At 50.5% G+C, this 26,057-nt stretch overlaps 1 protein-coding gene across 12 annotated transcripts in view; it reads left to right on the forward strand.

Annotated features, from left to right (window-relative positions):
• UNC79 (unc-79 homolog, NALCN channel complex subunit) overlaps positions 1-24,290 on the forward strand; it is a 209,653-nt gene extending 185,363 nt beyond the window's left edge. For 6 of the 12 annotated variants that reach the window (XM_036013549.1, XM_036013541.1, XM_036013529.1 and 3 more), the window contains 8 exons: positions 4,144-4,221; positions 7,769-7,858; positions 9,939-10,114; positions 11,080-11,266; positions 12,761-12,958; positions 14,747-14,824; positions 21,427-21,468; positions 23,083-23,283. In XM_036013549.1, coding sequence (XP_035869442.1) covers positions 4,144-4,221; positions 7,769-7,858; positions 9,939-10,114; positions 11,080-11,266; positions 12,761-12,958; positions 14,747-14,824; positions 21,427-21,468; positions 23,083-23,283 — 1,050 coding nt within the window. Of the gene's footprint in view, positions 1-4,143; positions 4,222-7,768; positions 7,859-9,938; positions 10,115-11,079; positions 11,267-12,760; positions 12,959-14,746; positions 14,825-21,426; positions 21,469-23,082 lie in introns of all 12 variants that reach the window. The other 6 variants (XM_036013517.1, XM_036013537.1, XM_036013567.1 and 3 more) reach the window with 3 other exon arrangements.
• The last annotated feature ends 1,767 nt before the right edge of the window (positions 24,291-26,057 follow it).

Genomic DNA, 26,057 nt, shown 5'->3' on the forward strand with positions numbered 1-26,057 from the left:
TTCATGTCAGTGCGTCTCTCTCTGGAGGGGTTTCCTGTTCTTCCTCCCTTGCCCTTGACCCTTGGCCTGGGCCCTCCAGGTGTTCTCTGAGAACAGCGTGGTGTGTCACCTGCTCTCTGGCAGCTTCTTTTGGGCCAGAGAACCAAGCCAGGAGTCCCAGGGAGCCGTTCCCCTTGCTGATGGGGTGGGTCAGGCTGTGACCTGCTCACAGCATGGACAGATACTGTGTCTGAGGCAGGCAGTGGCTTCCTTTACGGCGGGTACCATGACGGCCGTCTGAAGGCTGTCGGGTGGCTTTCTGTAACCTGGAAACTGAAAAGAAAGCACCACTTGGAAGGAGAAACGCCCCCGGTGAGCCACCGTAAAGGACACCGGCCCCACTGGTGAGAGGAGAGTCGGTTTCTCACGCTGGGAGTCACCCGTTGACCTTTTACCCCACAGGAAAGCGCTGGGGTATTTCCTCTGCCTCCCAAACTAATAACTTAGTAGATAGATGAGTTCACAGAGAGGGAGCTGGTCAGTCCTTCTCATAGACAGGCTGTTCCTTTGTGGTTTACCAAACGCTCCGTTGGTGAGAGTTCCCTCAAGGAACAGTGAAACCCCTGCCCGAGGAACGTGGGGTCACCCGAGTTCTAAACATCCCCAGGCAGTGACGGGCCCCGATCTGTTCTTTAATTCCCAGAGTTTCTTCCTGGGGGCCGGGTCGTGGGAGGCCTCCGACCCCACGAGAGCGGCTGCCCAGCCTCGATTCCCGTGGGTTTTACTCACACATGAAGGCAGGCGGCCTGCCGTGTTCAAGTGGACGTTTTTAAAAGACGAAGATGCATGGAGGCCGTAAAGAATTTGCAAACTAGAAAGAATACGTGCATTCTTCAGAATCTGCACCGCGGAGGACCAGAGCCTGGTTCTCCTGCGCTGTGGGCCCAGGCTATGCCTCGTGTCGGTGTGGGTCTGCCAACAGCGTTGCTTTCGCTCACAACGTCTTCTCTTCTGCCCGTCTGCTGCGGCTCCTTGCTGCGGCAAGGTGTTCTTGTAAGTGTTCTCAAGGCGGATTACAGCAGAGTTTTCATAAGAGAGGGATAACCCATTATCAGCCCCCGTAAAGGCTCCATAAGCTCAACTCCAGAGAATGTCCTCAGCTCCTATTACGTGTCAAGAGTAGGTAGACATGCTGCTAATTTGCATGTGACGCTCCCGCTGCGTGGGATATACCTGCATGTTCTAGTGTGAGCCATCGTGTGGGAGAAAGGTCTCCTCTTAAAGATAGGCTGCCCGTGGGCTGGAGGACAAAGAGCCGGCAGGGGGGCTGCTGCTATTTTTAACTCACAGTTAACCGTGGACGTGGGGGTCTGAATATTAGTTGAGTTACTGACAATCCCATCCCTCTTTGGGATGAGAGGTGGAGATACTATTTTGAGTCGCCTTTTGATAATGAATAATGGATACTGCGTTTCTTCTGTATTCTTTTGTGTCTGTGCGGGAGTGCCAGTTCCTCTCTGAGAGTACAGAATTCTTCTTGTGTGGCCCTGCCCCTCCCTGGTTGTAGTTATGTCTTTGTCTTGTGAGCAGTTCTGGAAAGTTTTAATGGAGCCTTCTGGTTTGCGGTCAGCAGCTAAATAAAACGAAGACAGAAAAGTTGACTTAGTTGTACGTATTACATTGAAATGCACTGGATTAAAATGCATTGATGACAAATAAACAGTAGGTGGTTTTAGGCTTATGCATTTTTAGACCCTTTCTCTTTTTTAAATAAATTTTTAGGGATTTTTTAAAAGATTTTATTTATTTTTAGAGAGGGAATGGAGGGAGAAAGAGAGAGAGAGAGAAACATCAATGTGCGGTTGTTGGGGGTCATGGCCTGCAACCCAGGCTTGTACCCTGACTGGGAATCGAACCTGCGACACTTTGGTTCGCAGTCCAAGCTCAATCCACTGAGCTACGCCAGCCAGGGCTTAGACCCTTTCTTGAACACCCCGGACTCTCCGCAGCACTCCCATAACGGTTAGGGTGACGTTTGATTACTTTTGACAGAATTCTAAGGGTTATCGCAGGTCAGACGTGTGAATTTGGCCTCGTATCTTGGCATGACATGGCTGACAACCTCCTTGCACTGTGTTTCTCCTTCCACTTGGCCATAGATGCTAGGTTAGAGAGGCCTGTGCTGGTGGGAGACAGAGACGTTGGACACTTTGCTTCTTCGCAAACCTTATCCTGCCCCCAAGGGCGCGGCCTGGCTGGGTCAGCCTGCTGCGGGGCGAGGGCGTTAGCCCTCCTGGGAGCGCCCCCCTGCACGTGCACGTCCATGCGGTTCTGCCTCGCCCTTGGCCTCTCTCAGCCGTGCGGTCTCTTGTGTCTGTTTTAAAGAAATTAATTGAAATGATGGTGCCCTGACAGGGGTGTTGGAACTTAGTTATAAGTAGTTTGTCTTGGATGGCAGGCACAGATAGCTCTTGCAAATCCATTTTATGGGGAAAACTACCTGCCAGGGTGTTGGGAGTTCCTTCTTTTCACCATGTACCTCTGTCAGATTTGTTTTTCCTTATAGGTTTTGGCTGAAGTTATAGGCTTTACTTTTTTTTTAAAGTCCTGATTTATTTACCTTTCCTTGTATTAGAAATAAGCCCCAGCTAGAAGGGCAGACACAAGCATTCCTGAATACAACAGCGGACAATGTTAGGTGTTCCCTGGGTGTTACAAGCTGGCGCTTCCTTTGCCAGATTTGGAGTTACCCGCCTAATAGATGCTTCAGCCCTCTGTAACTATATGGGAGGCAAGCGGAAACCGTGGACTGGGGACGTGGAGATGTGTGTCCACCCCTCCTGTGGCTTCCAGAGACAGCTCTGCTTGCTGTGCTGTCCCTGCTGCTCAGTCACCTGCCCAGAAACACCGTTCTCCGAGGGACACACGTGAAGGCCAGCGTGTGGCCTTGAACGAGATGTCTAAGGGCTTCTTGACCTCGGGAGGCCTCTGGCTTATAGCTCCCCCTTGTTAGCCCAAACCCAATGACAACGCTTTGACTCTGACCCTGATTCTCCTCGTCAGCTGCCTCGAGGTTTTCTCCACCACCCTAGTGCATGTTGCTTCTCTCAGCCTGACAGGATCCAAGCCTGCCTCGCTGAACTCCAAACTTTTCTGTGCTTTTCCAGCGTGAGAGCGAAATGGATTAGAGGGAAGAGCTGTCTGAGCTCTGAACTCTGCACAGCGGCGGCTTTGGATCCCCAAGTGCCCGGCCACCGGGCAGGGCCAGTGGAGGGGAATTGACGACCAGGAGATAATGGCTCATAGCAAACTCTACAGACTTACCTTCTCCCCTGAAACCGTAGTGTGGGGTGTTGCAGTAAGCGGGAAACCTCTGTGAGGATCTGTAAAGAAGGAGGTTACACGGTAATCTAGCAAATCCACCCTCATGGTGATCTCAAGTCATAATGGACCAGTCGATGCACTTCACAAACTCTGGCCCAGCCCCGCTGAGGGGTCGGGCCTGAAACTGGCGCTGGGGTGAGATGCGCGGAGTCTGTGCTCGCGAGGAGCGCCTGGCAGGTGAAGAAATAGACTCTCGGGCCGTCGCAGGCCAATGCCATGACCCTGGCAGTGGAGTGTGTGCGAGGTCCTGGGGCGACACAGAGCAGGACAGCGGTCACTGTCACGCAGAGGGTGGGCGCGAGTGAAGTGGGAGAAAGAAGGCCGGGCGCAGAGGGGCCTTGGAGTGGGAGAAAGAGCTGGAACGCTCCCTGAGGGTGAGGGTGTTCCCGCTTTCCTTCTAAACGTACGATACAAGGATAGACATGTGGGAAAGTCTGTGAACACTCAGTAGCTGCCGAGAAGCGCCGAGGAGCAAACAGAATAACCTCAGAATGAATCTGACAGCGCTGGCATCTCTCCTTGCCTGCCTGACCGAAGCCATGCCCCCAGCGCCCTTTAGCTGTCGGGGTGAAGGGAGGGTCTGCACGCTTGTCTCCGGACTGTGACCCTGGGTTTCTGGCAGGGGAGGGGTCCACTGTCGTGATGGTCCAGGGCCACAGACCAAGGCAGGTCGTCACGGAAGTGCCCACGAATGAGTTTAAGCCAAGTTAATAAAATTGCAAGCTACTTATTACTGTGCCCGTGCTCTTAAAAATAATTATCCTCTCGACTTCTTATTAGTTTATTTGTGCGGATGCCGGGACCAAACTGGCGGAGTCGACGATCCTGAGCAAGCAGATGATCGCCTCTGTCCCCGGAGTAAGTCCTGGCTGAACTCATGGTCCACGTTTTGTTTGTTTTCTCTTCTCCTCGTGTAGCAAAGAGGGATTTCTGGGCTCTGTCCGGTTCACTCTGATAGAACAAACGCTGTAAAATTGAAAATGCATTAGCATCTTTTTAATGAGAGCGCTAGCGAGAATTTAAAATAATCCCAGCCCTTGGAAACGTCTAATTCCAGGAAACAGGAGTAAAATCGAAGCAGTGAATTAAGGACAGGGGAAAATATGACCGGACGTGAAGAGCAGATTTGTCCGGGACTCGATCAACTTCGGGGTGATCGTGGGGAGGAGGGGGTGCATGGAGGTGAAAAGGGTATGGGGGGAGAAGTGGTAATGGGAAAAAAAGAATAGACTTAATTAAAGTTCCGTTTTTTCTGGAATCAGTTTTTTTTATATTGGCTCCCTTTGACCAATTTGATGTAACTACTTCCGGAAAGAAATAAGCATTGTAATGCCTTGTTTTCCTTTATAATATTTCCTCTGAAAATGGAAAAGTTTCCATAGTTATCCGCTAGTGAACTCTTTGGTAAAATGTGTTAGGATGATCATTGACAGGTTTGAAGATGAGAAACCACGATTATTGACAGCGAGTTTACTGCAACAAACTCAGAAACTTTAGAGATATTGTTAATTTAAAATAATTATTTAAATTTTCAGGAGAAAAAATTAATAAAGAAAAAAGATCACCTATAAATTCCTCTGCCTCAAAATGAGAACTCTGTCATTAGATGTTTTGATCTGTTCATTATCTTAGTTTGCTTATTTCCATATTGTTGGAAATTTATATATTTTCCAGTTTTTTATCTTCTCCTTTATTTTGAATTACATCCCTGGGATTAATTCCTTAGATAAAATTCCTGAAAGAGTAGGAATATCTTAATGGTACCTATTCTCATATTGTTTTCCAAAAAGGTTTTATTAATTTACATTTATTAAAAAAATTTTAAAGATTTTAATTATTTATTTTTAGAGAGAGGGGAAGGGAGGGAGAAAGAGAGGGAGAGAAACATCAATGTATGGTTGCCTCTCACACGCCCCCTACTGGGGACCTAGCCCACAACCCAGGCATGTGCCCTGACTGGGAATCGAACTGGAGACCCTTTGGTTCTCAAGCTGGCACTCAATCCACTGAGCCACACCAGCCAGGGCAAATTTACATCAATAAGTACACCAATTTTATCCACAACACTAAATATTTTTTAAAACTATGTTGAACTTTTGAGAGAGGAAAAATAATCATTAAACACAGAGAAAGTTTTATTGCTAACATATTAATGTATTTTCTTTCCCTTTTTTCCTGTGTATTTGTTTAAACCTAGTTCATAATACAAGTTAAACCATAGTTAAACCATAATACAAGTGCCACTCAGGTTCATGTGTCTGTCATAAGCATTCTCCCCGAAGTTTAGTGGTTGCAGAGCACCCCCGCGTGTCAGTGTGCCACAGCAGAGTGGTTAAGCGTGGAGGGGCTAGGTTCACAGTGGCAGGAACTCGGGTCGTGGTGATTTTTCTTTTTATTAATTTGTACTTTCCAAGTTTTCCACGTTGCACGTTACCTTTATCATTTAAGCAGTGTCACTTCAAAATCAAACATAAGTGGGTTTTTTAAAAATATTTTATTTATTTATTTCTAGAGAGGGAAGGGAGGGAGAGAGAGAGAGAGAGAGAAACATCAATGTGCAGTTGCTGGGCCTCATGGCCTGCAACCCAGGCATGTACCCTGACTGGGAATTGAACCTGCGACACTTTGGTCCGCACCCGTGCTCCATCCACTGAGCTACACCAGCCAGGGCTCAAGCATAAGTTTTGAGGGAGAATTGGATACAATTCACTTCAATTCGTGTTTGGGGGTTAGAGTATGTTTTCAGCGTCTTTATCTCAGCTTTCCTATTGAAATGAACCGAGGCCTTCTGGGTAACACCTCTAAGGTTATGTCGGTGGTTTGCAGAGTAGAAAAGAGGGCAGGGACTGGAATTTGCATTCTTTGTTTTGTAAGTGAAGATGGCTCGCTGTGGTTATCCCGACTATGAAGTGCATTTTCAGGCTTTTCTTAGATGGAGCGGCTGCCTCCTGAGCAAAGGCAGCTGGGGAATAGTCCAGTCTTTGCTCTCATTTTTTTTTTGCAGTTTAAATTTACAGGACAAATATTAAAAAACAGTTAGTAGTCATTTTCTGTGACATTTGCCTACTTGAAATGGTACAGAATATTGCCTGTGAAAGAAACAAATCCCCTTCAAGACACGCAAGAACAGAGCGTACGCTTCTGTTCGCACGACATGTGAAAGGTCAGAGAGAACGGAGTAAATTGGGGGGAAATCCTTCCTTGCATTAAAGGATTAATATTCCAAGAGCAGGAACACAATAACCTTTTATGATTCCCTCGCTTGATTTAAATGAGAAGAGGGAGAAGCTCAGAACTTACGGAACACTTGGAAAACACTCTGACAGGACCGCCAGCGACCTTAGTCCCCTGTTTGTCCGCCTGTCAGCGGCCTGACAGGCGTGACATTCTGGGGGAGAGACAAGGTGATACAGTTCAGTGCGGTGCCGGCCGCCATGAATGTGGGAAAGCCATTTCTGACTGGGGGAGCTGGTTACGTGTACAATGTTCCGATTTTCCTAAAGGAAGCTGAGACAGGCCTTCGCCTGGCATTCAGACGGCTTCAAAGACGGCCTGCTTTGATGCTCGTCAAACCCGGCCTGATGCGCAGGGCTCCCTTGTGCCGCTTTGATGAGCGGTGGCCCGGCCGTTCACTTTCCCGTCTTTTGCTTACAACCTGACACTCCCTGCATTGCCCTGAGAGCGCAGGCTTGTGCCATTGAATCACCTGAAACACAGGATGCTGTCTTTTCCTCTAAAACTTCCCACACGTGCTGCCAGTGTCTGGGGAAGACGACCGTTTTGCTTGTTTATTTATCTCCCACAAGGAGACCAGTGGTGCCCCGTCTCCTTAACAGTGCACCTACCACGTATGACTGACGTTGTAAGTGACGCGACTTGAATACAACAATTTCCGACACTTCTGGCAAATGCAATACTTGTTTATGTACTTTTTTTTTAACGGAGAAAGTCAAGATTCTGGCGGTGGAATTTGGTGTCACATATTTTATGTGTATCTAAGACTCCCTAGGATGATAAAGTGTCACTGTGGTTTAAGTGTGACTCCTGTCACAAAGGTTGATACTAATGGCTCTACGTAGGTTAAACCTTCCTATATCTACCGCTTGAAAAACAACTGAACAAAAGCCAGTTAAATCACCCCGGGGAGAAAAGCATGTCACCCCTGTCTGCCACAGGCTGCCGCTTTGCTCTCCGCCACAAACCTTTGATCAGTGTCTGTCCCAGCTCTGGGCAGACGAGCACAGACTGTGTGCTGAGTTTTATGGAGTGAGTCAGAATCCCAGAAAATGAAACAACTCATCAGCAAACAGCGTGAAGTCAGAGCAAGGCAGTCGCAGCAGTCCGGGCAGAGATGAAGGTCGCGTGTGACGCGGGGCGCGCACCCAGCCGTGTCCTTGTGTTTCAGTGCGGGACGGCGGCCATGGAGTGCATGCGGCAGTCCATCGGTGAGGTGCTGGACTTCATGGCTGACATGCACACGCTGACCAAGCTGAAGGTGAGAGCGCGTCCAGGGGCCCGTCCCGGGGGCTAGCAGAATAGAGACGTGTTTCGAGGCTTTGGCAGACCAGACGGGGACGGACTGTTCCCTGGACGAGCCCGCGTCTGGGACATCTGGGGTGTCTGGGGCGTCTGGGGCGTCCAGAGAACTGAGCTGCACCTCGGCGAAGGGGGGAAGGACATTTATTTACACAGCACCGGCCACGGGTGTCGCTTTGCATTTGCCATTTATTCAGTCCTACCCATGGCCCTACTGAGGTCTTATCCCCATTTTGCAAACATGGAAGCTGAGGCCTGAGGCGGTGCAGTAACGTGTTCAAGGTCACCCTGCTGGTAAGTGGAGGAGCCAGGCTTGACCTGAGACTGGAGTGGCTCCCCCAGCAGCAGCGGTGCCGCGGAGCCTCAGTGTCCTCGCCCGCAGAGCAAGTCTGATCATACGTACCTTTGCTGACCGTTACAAGGTCCGATGTGCAACAGTGCATGTGAAGAGACTTTTGGAAACTGTAACGCATTATGCAGACATAAGCTGTTTATGGTGTTTATCTGCATGGAAGCTATCATCGAGAGAATAATTAAAAGCAAGCGAATAGAACACACTTTAGTTTGCAAATGGGCAGAATCCCAGTGCGTTTGTGGAGTTTACCGATGGTTTTGCAGGGTGGAAGGGATTGCTGATGCAAGTCGACTTCCCTGCCACGAGTCCACTGAGAGACTGATGGTCTGAGAGGTTTGGGGGAGGCCCCGGACAGAGGGCGGGGAGAGCCTCAGCACAGCCCAGTGAGCAGCCAGAGTGCCATCTGGCACGAGGTGGCTCCTTTCTGGCAAACAGGACGTAGCCAGGCCAGAAGTTCCCCCGCCAGAATCACGGCCCCTTTGGCGCCCAGATCTGCACCGAGTCTGCATCTGAGACTCTGCTCAGAGGAGCTAAGCACTTCTCGGGACAGCAATAGGTTTGCTCGCGTCCCAGTGGAAAGTAGAATCAAAACTTAAACCGGCGATTTCTCGCACCATCCAAACCCGGTCAGTTCCCAGGAAGTTCCCCTAGCGCTTGACTGCACACGGGTCACTCACTGCCAAATCTGGTTGCCTACACCTAAATGACTTTAATGTACAAAGAAGAGAGAATAATTGTTACCTATGCATTTTTAGCTTGCTTTATGTGGCCACTTTCAAAATGAAGACAAAGATAAAAAGACAAATCCCTGATGATCAAAAGGTTGGGGACTACAGGCGCCACCCACCTCTCTGACTTTACGTAGCATTAGCAAACACGCCACCCACCGCTCTGACTTTACGTAGCATTAGCGAACACGTGATAAAGGCGACATGGCAGACGGCCTCTCCGTGGCTGTGAGGCTAATGAACCAGGGTCTTGACTCCCAGTTCGGTCCTCTTTCCACTCGCCAAGCCACATCGAGCAAAGAACTTTTTAAAAAATAATTCAACAAATTTGTCTTGAGCACCCATAATGTACCTGGCATTGTTCTAAGCATTTAGGATGCAATGATCACCAAAAACAAATACAGTAGCTGCCCTCATTTACCTGATAGTCTGGCAGTGGAGGGCAACTATAATGAAAATTTTATACAGACCAAAGTAAAATTGTGACTCTCACAAGAGCTGTGAAGAAGGGGTAGACATTAGAGGCATGGGCGCTTCTGATAGGCTGATAGGACCTAGCCAGGGAGGAGGCTTCCTGGGAGAAGTTGCACTTGAGCTGAAGGCCACACAATGAGTAGCAGTGAATTAGGTGCAGAGACACAGGTGCAGTAGTTGAGGCTGCAAGAGCCCCGTGAGCAAAGGCCCGTGATGGGAGGGAACCGCTGCAGGGGGCCGTGGGAAGGTGGGTGAGATGCAGAGCCCCCCCCCCGCCGCAGTTAGATCATCGCTGGCCTCCGAGGTTACGCAGCGGAGTTTCGTGTCCTTTACGCTAAGGACAGTGGGCAGCTACTGAAGTTTCGTATGTTGGGGGGGGCGTGGCAGAAGGTGCAGAAATGACCACCTGATCATTCTAATGAGCGGGCTGGAATATCCCCAGGTAGTCTGCCGAAGTCACAAAACCCCGCTTGGTTTTGCAGAACCACATGAAGACGTGTTCCCAGCCTCTGCATGAAGACACCTTTGGTGGGCACCTCAAAGTGGGGCTGGCCCAGATCGCAGCCATGGAGATCTCCCGGGGCAACCACAGAGACAACAAAGCTGTGATCCGCTATCTGCCTTGGCTCTATCATCCCCCTTCGGCGATGCAACAAGGGTAAGGCCCTTCGCATTCCAGCAGTGAGGGCCGACACGGCAGGAAGCTCCCTGCGCTTCCTGGGGCTCAGCCAGAGCAAACAACTGTGCTAGAGATTTGTGGGAGTGGGATGTGATTGGTTGGGAGGATGGGCACCACGGCCGTCTCCATCCTTACTTGCCGACCTGGCAGCATTTCTGCGCCTGAGCACCTCGTGACGTGCTGCCAGGAAAACAAACCTGCCCTCACACAAAAACCTCGGTCATCCTGACGAATGCTGAAAACTTGGAGCTTTACCACTTTAACTCTCTTTGTTTCAACTCACAGAATAAATCCACAGGCATTTATTGAGCACTAATGTAGCTCCCGTCTTCCATGAGCTTAGACTGCAGCTGGGACAGGTTCTGTGGCAGAGATGAAATGGAGAGCAGGGAGCCGTGAGCCCCTGCTCCTGCCTCCATGGGAGGCTTGGGAGGGAGGGAGTTTATTTGGAACTCGGAGCAGGGGCGAGCCTGCCACTTTGCAGGGTTAGCTTGCTGGCTGGAGGACAGGCTTAGAGTGGGGCGTGAGGAGGGCAGGGGGAGAAGAGTACTGGGGAGCAGGGAGATGGGTGGCTGTGTGTTGTCTCTTCTCCTGCGTTCCCTTCCCTCTGGCGGGGACGTCAGGCTTCCTCACGAGAGGGAAGGAAAGAGACTCGAAAGAGAAGGTCGTCAGAAAGGTAGCCGGGTCTGTGGGAGAGCGGCTTGTAATCCTGTGTCACCGAAGCCTGCTCTTTGCTCAGGAAGCTTAGATCCAGGATTAGAGCGGGGACCGAGACAACCAGGTTTATCATTTTGTTGGCACTGTGTCCCCTTGGTGTTTTATTGTGCATAGTTGCCTACAAGACCACACTTCCCATCCTGCCCATCAGTAAGCATTTGTTGAGCCCCCAATGAAACAGAGAGCGTGAAATTAAAATCATCTTTAACTTCCTTCCTCTCTGATAGCCCTAAAGAATTCATCGAGTGTGTCTCCCACATCCGGCTGCTGTCCTGGCTGCTTCTGGGGTCCCTCACTCACAATGCTGTGTGTCCAAACGCCTCGTCTCCCTGCCTGCCCATACCTCTGGATGCAGGCTCCCACATTGCAGACCACCTTATTGTTATCCTGATTGGATTTCCAGAGCAATCAAAGGTAAGAAGCGATTTCGGCAAGATTGAGACCATATGCATCGAAATTGCTAATGGAAACCCTTATCAGCCAATTACGTGTTTTTTGTTTTTTTGTGGGGTTTTTTTTGAGAAGAAAATGCATCTTATTATTGGCCCTCCTGTGGATATTAGGAAAGCAGCTTGGTGCTAATGCCTTATTTAAAGTTGTTTAAATTCTCAGACTCCCTTTTCTTCCCCCTAAATTGTTTTTCGCTTCACTTTTATGAAGATAAATTACGGAGGCAAGCAAGAGTTAGCTTCCTAGGCATTTCTGTCTCAAAATAATGAAGAGGAATAAGAGGCTAGACATAGGATAAAAATTCAGGGATCAGTTTTTAGAACCAGATGTGGAGGGGAGAAAAATTTATGCTCTACCTACCGGTGATACTTCACGCGCTGCCTTCGCAACTCAAAGCTCTCCGGCGGTGTGTGAAGATACAAAATGAAAATAAGGAGGCCAGCTGGGGAGTCACGAAAATACCCGTTAGAATCACCTGTGGAGAGGAGCTTTGTAAATTGTAGAGACGGATGATGTGCTTCAGGGAATGAAGTAAACCCAAGGCAGCCATCCGTCGTGAGCCAGTACAAGCAACCTGGACACATTGGTACTCAGCAGCTCTGAGGAGCCCAGGCCCCTTCTCAGAGCTCAGGCAGATTCTGGGAGGATGTGGGGGGCTAGGACAGGCTGACTCGGGTAAAATAGAGCACCCCCACCTCCCCCCGCATGAAGTTTGCAGGAGAAATCAGGCCGTCAGTTTCTAGTATGTTCAACCCAGATCTGTGTTGGATTCTTCACAACGGTACTTTGTACTTTTGTGACTTTGAACAAGTGAACCTCACTGAGCTCTGGTTTTTGGTCTGTAAAATAGATGAGGGGATGGTTTGAGAATTGGGGGGGTGATCTGTGAAGCGCGTGCCTCGGACACGCTTTTAGCGCAGTGCCCGGGGCATTGTGGGAGCTCCCTCCATCAGTCCCTTCCACCAGCAGGTGGAACAGAGACAGTAGTCTTTGCTGCTCCTGCTGCCGCCAGCAGCGTGATGATTGGGCGCGGGCCAGTGTGTTTCTGTATAGCCTCATGTACTCCTGACTACACCTCTTGGCGGAAGGCACTGCTATCCCCATGTTGTAAATGGGGAAACACCCTACAAGGGTAGAATGACATTCTTCCCAGTCTAGTTAAGGAATGAGAACGTCAGTTTCATTAAAGGGCCAGGGGGCGGGTAGATGTACTCTATCAACTAAGGTGTCTCCCCTTTGAAAAAAGACGCTCCGTTCTCCAAGCGCATTCCCACCGACCGAGTGGAGAGCTGCTTGCGTTAGGGTGGTGAATCGGAAGTAGTTCCCCGGAGCTGACTCCCTCCGCCTCTGGCCGCTGGAGTCGGCTGTGCTTCGGCTACGCTGAGCCGCGCGGGGAGGGCTCCGCGGAGCGGCCCAGCCCCCCAGAAGGTAACGGCTCTTCCTTTTGTTCCCCCTCAGACCTCCGTGCTGCACATGTGTTCCCTCTTCCATGCGTTTATCTTTGCTCAGCTCTGGACCGTGTACTGCGAACAAAGTGCCGTAGCCACCAGCGTCCAGAGCCAGAACGAGTTCAGCTTCACGGCGATCCTGACGGCGCTGGAGTTCTGGAGCAGGGTGACCCCCAGCATCCTCCAGCTCATGGCCCACAACAAAGTGGTGAGTGCGCGGAGGAGTGAGTTTCCCCTCCCGGGCGGGCGGGCGGGCTCTCCGCTCGCGTAGGCCACGCCCAGCCCCCCCACCGTCTGTGTGCAAGGCCTCAGACGGAGTGTCACAGACATGCATTGGTGAGCCTTTACATTGTAAACTGGAGGTTCTACTCGCATGAGAATTCTGATGAAAAAAAGCAAAGCAAGCAAGTCAATCAAGCAGAAACAACTTTTGTCCTCTCTGCCTTGTGCCAAAGGAAATGTGTACGAACCTTCTGCCTGTAGGAGCTGTTTTTGGTGCCGCAGTTTCCTGGAGTTAGGAGGGAGATTCATATTAGTTTTGGAAAAAGAAACCTAGCCAGTTAGGCCAACTTTCTGTGGAGTTTTAAGAGCAGACCAACCACGTGTGCTCAACGCATGTGGGGCTCAGAACCGGAGAAGAGCCTCACCTTCTCCAGGTACCCGAGAGGACCCAGCTTTCCAACCCGGTTTTCTTCTAATGGAGACGGCTGCACCGCCAGTGAGGGGCTCCTCCGGGTCTTACTGGAGACACCTGGGATGTGGTTGGCACGAGCGTGCATGCCTGCCCTCATCCAAGTGGGGTCAGGGCTGGAGGGTATAGGGAAGGACTTTACAAGGGAGTCAGTCCTTCAGTTCAGTTCACTGCATTGGAACAGGATTCTGAGCTGGGGAAGCAGCCGATTTCACGCCTGCGAGGGGCAAGGAAGGGATGGGAGAACACTGTGACCGTGACCCCAGTTCTGAGCGCACACTCAGAGGCTCACCGCTGCACCACCCGCAAAAGGCGCTCCAGAGGTTGGAGAGGGGATTCCATGTTTCCGTCAGTGAGGCACTTCCTTTGTTTAGAGGAGCAGGTGTCACGGGGCAGTTCTGTATGGGGAGAGGTGTTTTAGTCCAATTTAAAGGACATTTGTATGAAAATCTCAGGGCGCACAAACAGCTCTGACTGCGGTGGAGACAATCACGTCTATTGGATCGGAGAGGCTGGGGCTGAAGAAGAACATGGAGCTGAAACCATTCTGTCATTTTACAGACGATGAAACGGAGACCTCTGACTTAAGCTACAGATTCAGCGTTTCCTTCCACGGTCATTCACTGTCTGATGCCATTAATACTGCTCTTTCAAAGCACTTTTGATGCTTAAATGTTACAGACGAATGTTGGATAAATGGTGTTATAAGTGAATTTGAATTAATTTTATCCTGAAAATCCCCTCCAACCAAGTAAGCCAGTCTGATAAAAGTGCCCCTGGAGTGTTTAAAGTCCCGCCTTAGAACTTTCGACAAGGGACAGCGCTGCTTGCGTGCCTTTGAACTGACGTGAGCGAAGCCGCCTTTTCCACGGAGACCAGAGACTCAAGGCAGAGACGCAGTCAATGAGACGGCCACTCCAGACCATGGCGTGGAGACAGGATCAAGTCTGGGAACAGGGCCGAAGCCCCAAGGTCTGCGGCTGGAAATGAAGGAAGCAGGAGCCACGGGTCCTGTGTTGTGAATCAGTCGAGGGCAGATTAGCGAGGTCAATACCGGAGTTCCCTGGGCAGCCCCGAGGGAGAGGCGGGAGGCGGGGCAATTGGAAAAGCTCTCTTGCTTTGGAAGGTCAGCCTTGGATGGAAGCCGCCGAGGCCAATAAACGGCAGCCCCCGCGATCCCCTCTGGCCACTGTGCAGGCAGAGCTCTCTAGCCTGGGTGCGGGTTCTCTGTGGCTGCAGCTGGTCCGCAAGGTTTCTGTGTTGTCGTGATGGGCAGTGGACTTGACTTCCTGTTTCTTCTTTCAGATGGTAGAGATGGTGTGTCTCCATGTGATTAGCTTAATGGAGGCATTGCAAGAATGCAATTCAACCATTTTTGTCAAGGTAGGAAAAATCTCATGATTTTATAGACCGTTTCTTGCTGCTAAAAACAAATGTGGAATTATTTGAATGTATCTCCTGAAGAGGAAAATAAAAGTGATTTAATTTTAACAGTGCTGGGGCTGGAGGATTCGGGCTCATAGAACAACCTTTTATTAAACGGTTATGGTTTTATTTTTTTTCTCTGGCTTCACCACTCTGACCAGCTCTGACTGGGCTAAGCGTGTCGGACCATGATTGCCTGCCACACAAGCAGCCGGTCTGAACGCTGATCTGAAAACGACCGTGTAGTAATATGAACTGGCTGGAGGTGCCTCACCTCACCTGTCGCCAAGATACCCAGAAAACCAAAGAAAATAGTCTGTGATTGTTTGCCTTGTTAGCTGGTACTTTTCTTTAAGATAAATTAATTTAGTTCCTACTGTTACTGTTCTGAACCACTGGACAGTGTATGAAAGTAATTTAAGCATTTGTCATCTATCCAGGGGTACGACAAACATACTATTGGGATAAAAAAGTAAGAGTAAAGGAGAACTTGGTGTCTCACTTTTTTTTTAAAGATTTTAAAGAGAAGGAGAAAGAGAGGGACAAACACATCAATGTGTGGTGGCCTCTCACACACCCCCTACTAGGGGACCTGGTCTGCAACCCAGGCATGTGCCCTGACTGGGAATTGAACCCAGGACCTTTTGGTTCGCAGGCCAGCACACAATCCACTGACCCACACCAGCCAGGGCTCACTTTATCTTTTTATTCCCCTTTTTCCTTCCCTTCCTATCATTACACCACACTTAGTCTCACTGATTCTTTGTATTTCCTCTTTGTGTAGGACTTCCTTCTTTACCTCCGACTGCCATATTCCCTAACCCTGGACACCTTACCCCCTGCCCACCCACCCACTCACCCCCCGCCCTCCCAGAGTGCATCAGTTTGGAATTATAAAACTTTCTGTTTCACTCCTTGGCCGACTCCCTTCTTTGTCCCTTATTCTCTCTCTTTCTTACTTCTTTTGGATAGAACTTTTAATGATTTGATTTGGATGTAATTTACTCCTTTTTTTCCTGTTTTCCTAAGTAGGAAGCTGAAGTCATTAACTGGAGAACCATTAATTGGAGAACCTCTTTTTGTCAGTCATCAGTGTCCAGTGTGCTAAACTTCCTAATACTGTTGGGGCTGCACTCCTCCACATTTTCTAAAAAGATTTTATTTATTTATTTTTAGAGAGAGAGAGAGAGAAACATCAATGTGCAGTTGCTGGGGGCTGTGGCCTGCAACCCAGGCATGTGCCCTGACTGGGAGTCAAACCTGCGATGCTTTGGTTCGCAGCCCGTGCTCAATCCACTGAGCTACGCCAGCCAGGGCTCCTCCACATTTTGATATGTTCTCATTCCCATTCAGTCCAAAATACTTTCTAATTTCCCTTAGGGTTTCATTTTTGACTCATGGGTTATTGAGAAGTGTGTTTTTTAGCTATCTGATGAGTTAGATGTCTTTGTTGTTATTGTTTTAATGGTTGGTTTTGAGTTCACTGTATGCATTTTTTACTTATCACAATCTACATTCAAGTAATATACTGCATTGTGCTGTGTATAATGCACTCCTGTGTACACTTGCACCCACATTCTTGGCCCAAACTTTCAGGAAAAAAAATCTTTTGTTTAAAATTTAAAATTTAATTATTTATATTTAGATACTTATTTTTCATATTATAAAGGAATTTTAGCATTTATTTTGAACATATGATGGGTACAAGAAATTTTATGTAACAAATAAATTATAAAACACAAGAACAGATACAAGGTATTTCAGGTACTACCCCTATATAATGTGCAGTCTTGTTTTCCCCTCAAAAATTGGGTCAAAAAAGTGCTATACTGAGCACTTATATATACGGTACTGAGTAGTACCGTATATAATGATACAGCAAAATACGGTACTACTTCATGGGTAGCATATGCATACTTTCACTCCCCACCTTCTGGCTTTGTGACATTATTGCCATGGGCTTTACTTTTACATGTTTTACATACCAAACCGTACATTGTTATGAAATTTAAGCGGTCATCTCCTAAAGACACTGGCATTTTTTAAAACACTGATTTACACTTGCTGTTACCGCCGTGTTTCCACGCGCCGTGTCAATGTTCTTCACTCCCCGTGCAGAGCCGAGCTTCCGGCTCCGTCCGCCCGGACGACCTCCTTTGCCAGTTCTTGTGCAGGTTTCCTGGCGATGAATTGACTCCTCAGGCTTTCCTTCGCCCTCCTTTTGGAAGACATTTCTGCTGGGTATTGAATTCTATGTTTGCATTTTTTTTCCTCCTACTTTAAAGATGTTGCTCCTCCACTGTCTTCTTCCTTACATTGTTTCTGACAAGAAATCTCTGTTATTCTTATCTTTCTGCCCCTCTGTCTGTAGTATGGTTTTTTCCCCCCCTCTGGTTGCTTTTAAGATTTTTCTCTTCACCATTGTTGCTAAACCATCTGATGGTAAAACACCTCGGTGTAGTTTTATTTATGTTTCTTGTGCTTGGGTTTGTGGAGCTTCTTAAATCTGTGAATTTACAGTTTTCATTATATTTAGAATAATATCAGCCGTGTTTCTTTAACTATTTTCTTCTATGTCTCTACTCAACATACTCAGTATTTCCTTTACCTTCTTGACTGTATTGAGTATAGTTATAACTTTTACTGTCCTTGTCTACAAATTATTATGTGTCATTGGGGGTCTTTTCTAATTACTGGGCTTTTCTTACTACGGGTCACATTTTTTCCCTGCTTCTTTGCATGCCTGGTCATTTTTTATTGAATTCCTGACATTCTGAATTTGACTTTCTTGAGTGCTGGATATTTTTGCATTCTTATAAATGTTCTTGAACTATGTCCTGTGACATGGTTAAATTACTTAAAAGCAGTTTTATCCTTCTGAGACTGTGTTAAGCTTTGTTAGGCCAGAGCAGAGCAGCCTGTTGTCCGGGGTTAGTATTTCTCCACCCCCGAGGTGACATCCCAAGCACGCTGCGTCATGTTCTGTGGCTGACAAGATTTTCCCCCTCACTACTGGAAACACGAACTACTGCTGGTCCGTCCCATGTGATCGGCAGGGATTTCTCCCTCCAGTAACTTTGGGTGTTTTTTTCCTCCAGCATTGGGCACTGTGGCATGGGTCAGTATTCAGCTGAAGACTCAGGGGAACCTCTGATGGATCCCCAGGGTCCCCCCCTCTCTGTGTGCAGCTGTCTCCTCCACAGCACTCTGCTTCACGCACTCTTGCCACAGTGGCCTCCCGTGACACCTGCTCCATCTCCTCGATTCAGGCGGACTGCCGGCTCTGGCTGGGCTCCTCCTCCCCCTGCAGCTGCCTAAAAACCCTCCCTAGATGGGGAGCTGGGCTGATGCCGGGCTCCCCCTGCTTGTTTCCTCTCCCTCCGTCAGCCTTGCCCGGCATTGCTGACGTTCAGGGTCCAAAAACCATTGTTTCATACACTCCATCCGGAATTGCGTTTGTCTCGGGCAGAAGGATACATCTGGCCTTTGGTCGGCCGTCTTTACTGAAAGGGAGCGTTCCACAGCTGACTTTTATTTTGAGGACCGGCAAAAGCGTGCAGCACAATGAATACATCAAACCAAGCAGGGTGTCTTCAGTGTATCCTGTAGCATACATCAAGGTCAGAGAAAAGAGATTACTTTTGTTTTGGTGAAAAAAACAACCTCTTTTTTTTCAACTGCCTTTTAGTTTTTCAGATATTGTTTCTAGAACAGATTAAAAAAAACAAACCCAACCCACTTCATTATAACATTACAGAGCCTGAAATAAATCACATCTGATTCTCCCCGACAGCTTTGTCGGTGCCACTCTGCAAAGGGAACCGAAACGAATGTTATTCAATGAGGCAAACTGGCATTCCTGAAATAGGGTGACTGCTGGATTATATAACGCTCCCAGTAATAATGAGATTTAACCTGAAGCCTTTAGTCATGTGATTTGTAAGTCACAAACCTGAAGGTCCCTCGTAGGTACGTTTTAGTAACTTATGGTCGCATGTTGCATCAACGGGGAAATAGTGAAAACCCTTCTAAAACCAGCCTCCCCGTTCCCCTGGGTTGCCCCCTACAGGACCGCGGTGGGAGAGGCGTCCGCCAGGGTCTGAGCACTGAGTGCTCCCTGGCCCCTACCCTCCCTGGTCCCTCGGGATTCTTGGCAAGAGGGCAGTTCAGGCATTTTCCAGACATGAAGAAGCATATGGACCTACTTCCACATCCAGTAGGTCAAGAGTTAATTACAGCCTGCAGACATTCAGCCCCACTGGGTTTGTTGCTCGCTGGGCAGACGTCGGGGAGGAAGCGGTTAGACTGGTTTATGTTTCCCAGCCCGGGTCTATGGCCCCGACCTTCGTGACCCCGCAGTTTGCCGCGAGTGTTGGCGGCAGGGGGAGGGTGGGGGAGGGTGCCATTTTCTGAGACTTTGGATTTTACTCCACTTACGTCCTTTGGGACACACCGCACTCCATTTCCAAACACAATATTTATGCTGGAAACTAAATAGTAACTGGCTGCAACCTAAACACTGTGTTGGGGAGTAAACATCGCTGGAAGTCAAGGTAGCAAGCCGTACACTTCAGAGAATGCTGAAAGCAGAACCACGGCTGACTTTAGCTTTGGGAACCAAAGCAGAGAGAAAAAATGTAATTTATCGCCTCGCCAGGTTTATTATTATTATTTGAATGATGACTTAAATGAGACTGGCAGTCTATGGCCCTCACTAGTGAAGAGAAAGGTCATTTACACATCATCCCCCATCCCAAAATCTCTCTTCCTGGCTCTCTCATTTCATTCAGTGGGTCGCTGCCCCCCACTTTGCTGAGGCTGGAAACCTCAGCTTCATCCTTGAGTTTTTCCTCACCCCAAAGAGCACACCATCATCGGACCCCACAGTTGTCTCCTCGGGCAGCGTCCTTCTCACCCCCGACGCCGTCCCTGTCTCGCCTGGGCCTGCCGCCCACCTCCTGCCCTCCCGGCCCCTGCTCTGCAGGCTGCCGCCACGGCCGTCTTTCCGGAGCACCGTCTGCTCATGGCCAGGGGGCCCCTTCTTCAGAAGCGGGGTTGAGTTTGGAGTAAAATCCAGTCTCTCGTGTGGCGCCCAGAGCAGCCGTGTGGATGACGAGAGTCCTCACCTCTGCTCTTCCGAGGGTCTCTCCCGGCCCCTCCCGGGACCACCTCTTCGTCGTCCCCTGAAGCCCCAGCGCCCACCCCTCTGGGGAGCCCCCGCCTCTGCCTCTGCTTCCCGGGGAGCTCTTGTCTGACTGGGCTGGTGCTGCTGTACAGAGGCTGACAAATTGGGTGGCTTCAGTGACATAAACTTCTTGTCTCGCAATCCTGGAGGCCAGACGTCCCAGGTCAAGGCATCGGCAGGGCTGTCCCTTCTGAGGGGGAGGGGGGACCCCCTCCAGGCCCCACCCGAGCCCCTGGAGGTTCGCTGGGATCTTTGGCTTCCGTGGCTCGTAGACGTCTGCCTTCACGTCACGTGGCATCCTCCTGAGTGCGTGTCTCTGTCCTCGTGTCCCCCTTTTATAGGGACACCAGTCTTATCGGAGCAGGGCCCACCCTACTGTAGAGTGACCTCACCTTAATGAATTCCATCCACAGTCACCCCATTTCCAGATGAGGCCACACCGCAGGCTGTGTGGCTGAGGGTCACAGCATCTGTTTGCGGGGGCACAGTTCGATCCGTGGGAAGCAGCACTGGGGGAATGATAAGGTGTCTATCAACATGGTAAAGATCTGGGCAGTAGTAAAGAAGCTAGCATTCCCAGACTCGTTGGACCCTAGGCCTCCCTCCCCCACTTAAGCCCCAGCAGACCTGACTTCTGTAGAACGCACTCGCAGAAACGCTGTGTTCTGTGCCCGAGAGAGCGAAGCGGACAGGAGAGCCCGGGCCGGAGGCATCAGGTGGGGGCCCTGCACCCTCCCAGGCAGGGCGTCTGCACGGGGTGGGGGGGCAAGGCTGTGTCAGGGGCCACAGAGGCCCCAGGCCCGCTGCCTCCTGGGCTGTGAAAGTCTTCCCCTCCCCCCGACGCTCCCCAACACCCGCTGCCGCCTTGAGTGCCTGCCCTGCCCAAACCCCAGGCCGACTCACTCCTCCCGGTCTCCCACATCACAGCCAGGCTTGTCTGCTGCCGCCACTGAACCGTCTCAGCCGCTTCCCGGTGACATTTTCCCGGTGGCGCCAGACAGAGTGGCCACGCTCCTCCGAGGCTCGGGCCTGAAGCCCCGTGGAGGAAATTCTATTTCAAGAAAGCGAGGATTTAATTAAATAAATACCCATTTAATTTCCCGTGCTTGGTAGCTTTCAAGAGACAATCAGTCGTGGACGCGAAAGTGTGTGTTGCAGGCGCTCAGGGGCACTTATTACGAACCTCCCAATGCCACCAGCTCAGCAGGGTTCGGCCACAGAAAGACAAGGCTTTTCTGACAGCGGGGAACTCTGCAGCAGGGGCCTGCATCCTTTTGCGACCTCAGAGGGTTTCAGGGCGTCCCTTGAGTCGTCAAAGCTTAACCTGGGAGGAGGGAGAACCGTGATAACGAGGCTTCTGTGTTTCTCCACACAGCTGATACCTATGTGGCTGCCGATGATTCAGTCAAATATCAAGGTAAGTCGCCCCGGCGGACAAGGCTCAGTTCCCTCCGGAGAACCTCATAACATTCATAGGGCCCGTGTGTGCTCCACGCACAGTGGAGAAAGGTGGGTTCTGCCCACTCCTGGTCTCAGGGGGCTGGCAGTGTGGCAGACCCTGTGGGCCAGGCAGAGGCCCGCGGCCGAGGTGGCAGCAGCAGTAGCAGACACTGTTGATGAGGGTGAAGGGTGTGTGTGGGGGGGGGGGGTGGGGGACGGGGAGTGGGATCCCAGAGTCCCTCGAGGCTCCCGTGCGGACTAGAATGCAGGCGGAAAAGCTGCTCTGCCTTCGGAGGGCACGGCCGGTGCCGTTTCCTGGCCGCTGACCTTGACATTTTGTGATGGGAAGGATGCTATGCAGAAAGGGCAGCCTTGAAGGGAGGGCGTTTCCAAAGGAGGAAAGCGGGGGCCAGAAGGCCGAGGAACCAGGACAGCGCCCCCAGCGGCAGGGGAAGACCCTGATGGCACGTGTTTCCCATGGCACGGCTCCGCCTGGAGTGACGCGCTGTCACTGCAGGGACCAACGCGCCCCCCTGACCAGGAAGCATAGTGACCAGGGCTGAACAGGAAGACGACAGAGCTGGCTGCGTGGGCCACCCAGCACTGAGCCCTGTCACGGCCCTGGGAGCAGGGGGCAGGTTGCGGGGGGGCAGAAGCCTTCTTGCTGGATCTCCTCCCGGAGTTGGGGGGGGGCGCTAGTGGAAAGGGGGGGGTGACGCCCAGGTGCGCAGGCAGCAAGCTGTCAACAGCGACTGCAGGCTCCGAGTCCCAGTCACAGTGTCGGTCCTGTGTGTGGCCCCGGGTGGATGAAGCTCGTCCCGGGGCTGGTTTTTACTCTGGAAAGTGCTTGTGTTTCTACCTGGAGGCCTTCCAGGTTGTCCCCCACCCCCCATGCCTAGTGATGATGATCCGTGGCCATTGGACCTTGGGTGGGCTACTAAGAGGAGGCCAGCAGGCCTTGATGAAAAGCTGGGAAAAATAAGGAAAACTTACAACCTAGCTTCTTCATGTGCATTAACACGAGAACAGACAGATTGTAATCATGACAGAAATGAAGTGAGCACCCACTATGTGCCACGTTCTGTTCCGAACTCCATATTAACTCATTTATCCTTACAAAAACCCCACGAAATGAGTGAGGTGCTTCCCCACTTTGCCCGTGAGAAAATCCAAACACGGGCTGAAAAAGCTTGTTCCCCAAGTAGCCCACGGAGGAGCTGGGATTTGAACCCAGGAAGCCTGGCAGCCGAGCGCAGCCCTTTCACCACCACAGCCCAATCATGGGGCGAGCAGCCCCTGGGGGCACGTTGGGTGTCCGTGTTCAGTTCCTGGTGCAGCGAATGAGTCCGGAGAGGAATGGTGTGATCTGGGTGGCTTTGGGCCAGGCCGACTCTAGAACATGGGACCTGCCTCGGCCCCTTGTGCTGGGCACGACCAAGTTCAAGAGCCGGCCTCCTTCAAGCCAGACAGCCCTGGAGCCATGTGGAAGTTCTGCCTGCCAAAGCCCAGGCTGGCGCTCCCCGAGCGAGCGGACGGTGACCTTGAGGAAGAAGGAAACTAAACCAAGAACTGTCTCGCCCTCTCTCCACAGCACTTATCCGCCGGACTGCAGCTGCGCCTCCAGGCCATTCAGAACAACGTGAACCACCGCAGCCTGCGGACGCTGCCCGGCTCGGCCCCGAGCGGCGCCGGCCTGGCCGCCCTGCGCAAGTGGCTGCACTGCACCCAGTTCAAAATGGCCCAGGTGGAGATCCAGTCCTCGGAGGCGGCCTCCCAGTTCTACCCTCTCTGAGCGGGCTCCTCGGCTCTCAGCGTCAACACTCTGGTTTAGCAATAATGGGTTTAAAAAAACAAAACAAAACACTTCGATCCAAGCAGGTTGGGGAACACACTGGTACTGTACACTCTCTTTCTAGTTTAGTACATGACGTGCGAAGGCCGGAGAAGGGCCGCCGACGAAGCTTTCTTGCTACACATATTTCTGATGACTCCTTGGGCTATCTGATTAAGTGTTTCCTTACATTATTTTTTAAAAACCAAATCATTTTTCTTTAACTAACTTCTATTTTTTTTAAGAAAAAAAAAAATAGACTGGTGGGTACTCACAGAAAAGTTGTATAAGTCCCCCTGTTGCTATTTTTGATGATAGAGAATAAATAGGGTTTTTGAAACCTTTGTAGTGTTTTTTCTTAAGATCCACTCTTGGCAATGCAATAAAAACAAAACAAAACAACAAAAAACCGTCACCGTAAGCCAGTGACACTTGACTGAAGCTTTTTGTCATTACCCTGGGCAAAGTGGCAGCTTGCAAGGACCATTACAAAGTGCACTTAGAAATTAGGTGGTTAATCTGTGCCAATGGTTTTCTTTGTTTTATAATATCATTTTTCCAAAAACCCGTCCAGGATGTGTTACTCATTTTTAAAACTAGTTTTTCAACTCATCAGTTCTGGGCTGTACTTTCTTGTAAAGCTTTCTGATAACCACTTTAGTTTTGTGACTAATAAATTCTATTCTTTTGTTAACACTTGTATACAATTCAATTTGAAAACTGTAGACTGTATACTGGACCGGACGATTCCCCGCGCTGGCGCAGAGCACCCGGAGCCGCGTTCTCTCAGGCGGGATTTTAATAGTGTGAGAACACCGAGACTCGTCAGCGCTGACACTTAGCCTCTGACCGGCCTCCCCACATGATACTTACTTCTCTCCTCTGCCCCTGTAACGCACTGACTCAAAGAAGACATACTCTCCTTCTGAGCTGTATACTGACATGCTATTAAATGCATTTTTTTATGATCTCTGTGAGCCTGGGGTTTTTTAACATCAGTGTATAGAGCTAGAGTATAGTTCCCGATAACCATTTCTTCTAAATTTTTGACCTTCTGACTTCCCGTAACACCGAAGTGCCATCGTTACGAGGACAGGGCTCCGTTTCCAGGCCACTTGGGGAGAGAAGTACACATTTGTGTGAGGTCTGTTCTCCTGGAAGGACGTTTAGGGCATCAGATAATTCCTTTTTTTTTTTTCATGTTGGTTAATCAGAGGCTTCTCTGTTCTTCGGGGAAGTCTGATACCTTCATGTTTCTTAGGGGAAGACAAATCCTTGAAGGTTTGGGTGTTTCTCGAGTTCTAGAAGGACAAGGCAGATCTCCATTCTTACGAAAACTTGCGGGGAACCAAGAGGTCTCTATAGTAAGAGCATAGAAATGATTGTTCTTCTTACTTCCTAACAAACTCTTCTGAAAGGCCTTCCCGCAGTCAGAACTCTCTGTCCAGTTGTGCTTGGTTATGCTTCTGTGAACATTTTCTCTTGTATTGTAGAAACTTACACATATATTTATCTCGCGTGTAAACTGTGACAGTGTCCAGGATATGCCCCGTCTGTGTATCCTGGGGTTTGGCGTGTAGTATGTGTTTAGTTAATGTCTGTCGCATCAGATGGATTTGATGAAGCAACAGGTCTCTCGAGCTACCCAGGGGGCTCGCCAGGGCTGCCTTGTGACATTCTCCTTTTTTGTGGGGACCTGAGGGGGCATTACAGAAACAGATGGTGGAGGAGGCCCTAGCTGGTCTCCCGGTGAGGGGTCTAATGGACTCCCCGCTCCGGGCTGGGCGGAGGCCTGGTTCTTCGCTAGTCCTCACCCGCCCCGCTGCAGCCGCCAGCGGCCCCATTGTGGCCCCGTCATCCTACCGGTAGGCAAGGTCCCAAGTCATCCATGGCTCGTTCCCCCACCCCACCTTCTTCCCCTAGTTCTTTGGATGGACTTCTGCCTCCGTTTCCCTTTGTATTTGCACCCCCACCCCCGGGGGCTGGAGGTGAGCCCTTCCTTTAGCCCCCTTGCCCGGGCCCCTGTCTAATGCTCCCTGCTGTCCGGCCCTGTGCTGGACCGCAGTGACCACTTGGGGTCTTGGTTCCACCCCGCCAGGTCTTGCTCCCTGCTTCTGAAGACCGTGCCCCATTTTCCTGCCGACCTGACCCAAATGGCTGTTCCCTCTGGAACGCTGCCGCTTTGCTGGCTGACGAAGACCAGCTAGGTTCCCTGGCCTGTGCTGTCCCCCGCCTCGCCCCCAATTCCCTGTGTCCTCATCTTCTTTGTCATCTCATTGTGTCAGTCTCTCCAGCAAGTGGGGCTCAGGCACTTGGCAGAGAAAAGTCAGGAAAAGAGGGGACAGGTAGTCATTGAGTAGGATTGGCCCCAAGAAGTAGGAGAGACCCTCCACCTAGGTCAGGGGTCAGCTTACTGCAGCCCACAGGCATCCCGGGGCCGGCGGAGAGCTCCAGCGGGAGAGGACTGTGGTGGTGCTCGGGAGACTGCCAGGATGCACGGACCTCCGGGGGCAAGGCCGCCGCCACCGCCTCAGGAAGCCCACACGAGGGGCCAGCCCACAGCTGCAGGCTCACCTGGTTTTCCCCGTCAGCCCGCCTCTCAGAAGCACGTCCTGCAGGACACGTGGGAGCCAGACGTGGGCCTGAGCCCAGGGTGTCCAGTCTCCATGGTTGTATCGTCGCTTTGCAAGCCCCTCTTTCTGCCTGACGTCACGGCGTTTTCAGCAAACCTCTTC

This window comes from Phyllostomus discolor, chromosome 1 (genome assembly GCF_004126475.2).
Source record: "Phyllostomus discolor isolate MPI-MPIP mPhyDis1 chromosome 1, mPhyDis1.pri.v3, whole genome shotgun sequence".
In the NCBI taxonomy this organism is placed as follows: Eukaryota; Metazoa; Chordata; class Mammalia; order Chiroptera; family Phyllostomidae; genus Phyllostomus; species Phyllostomus discolor.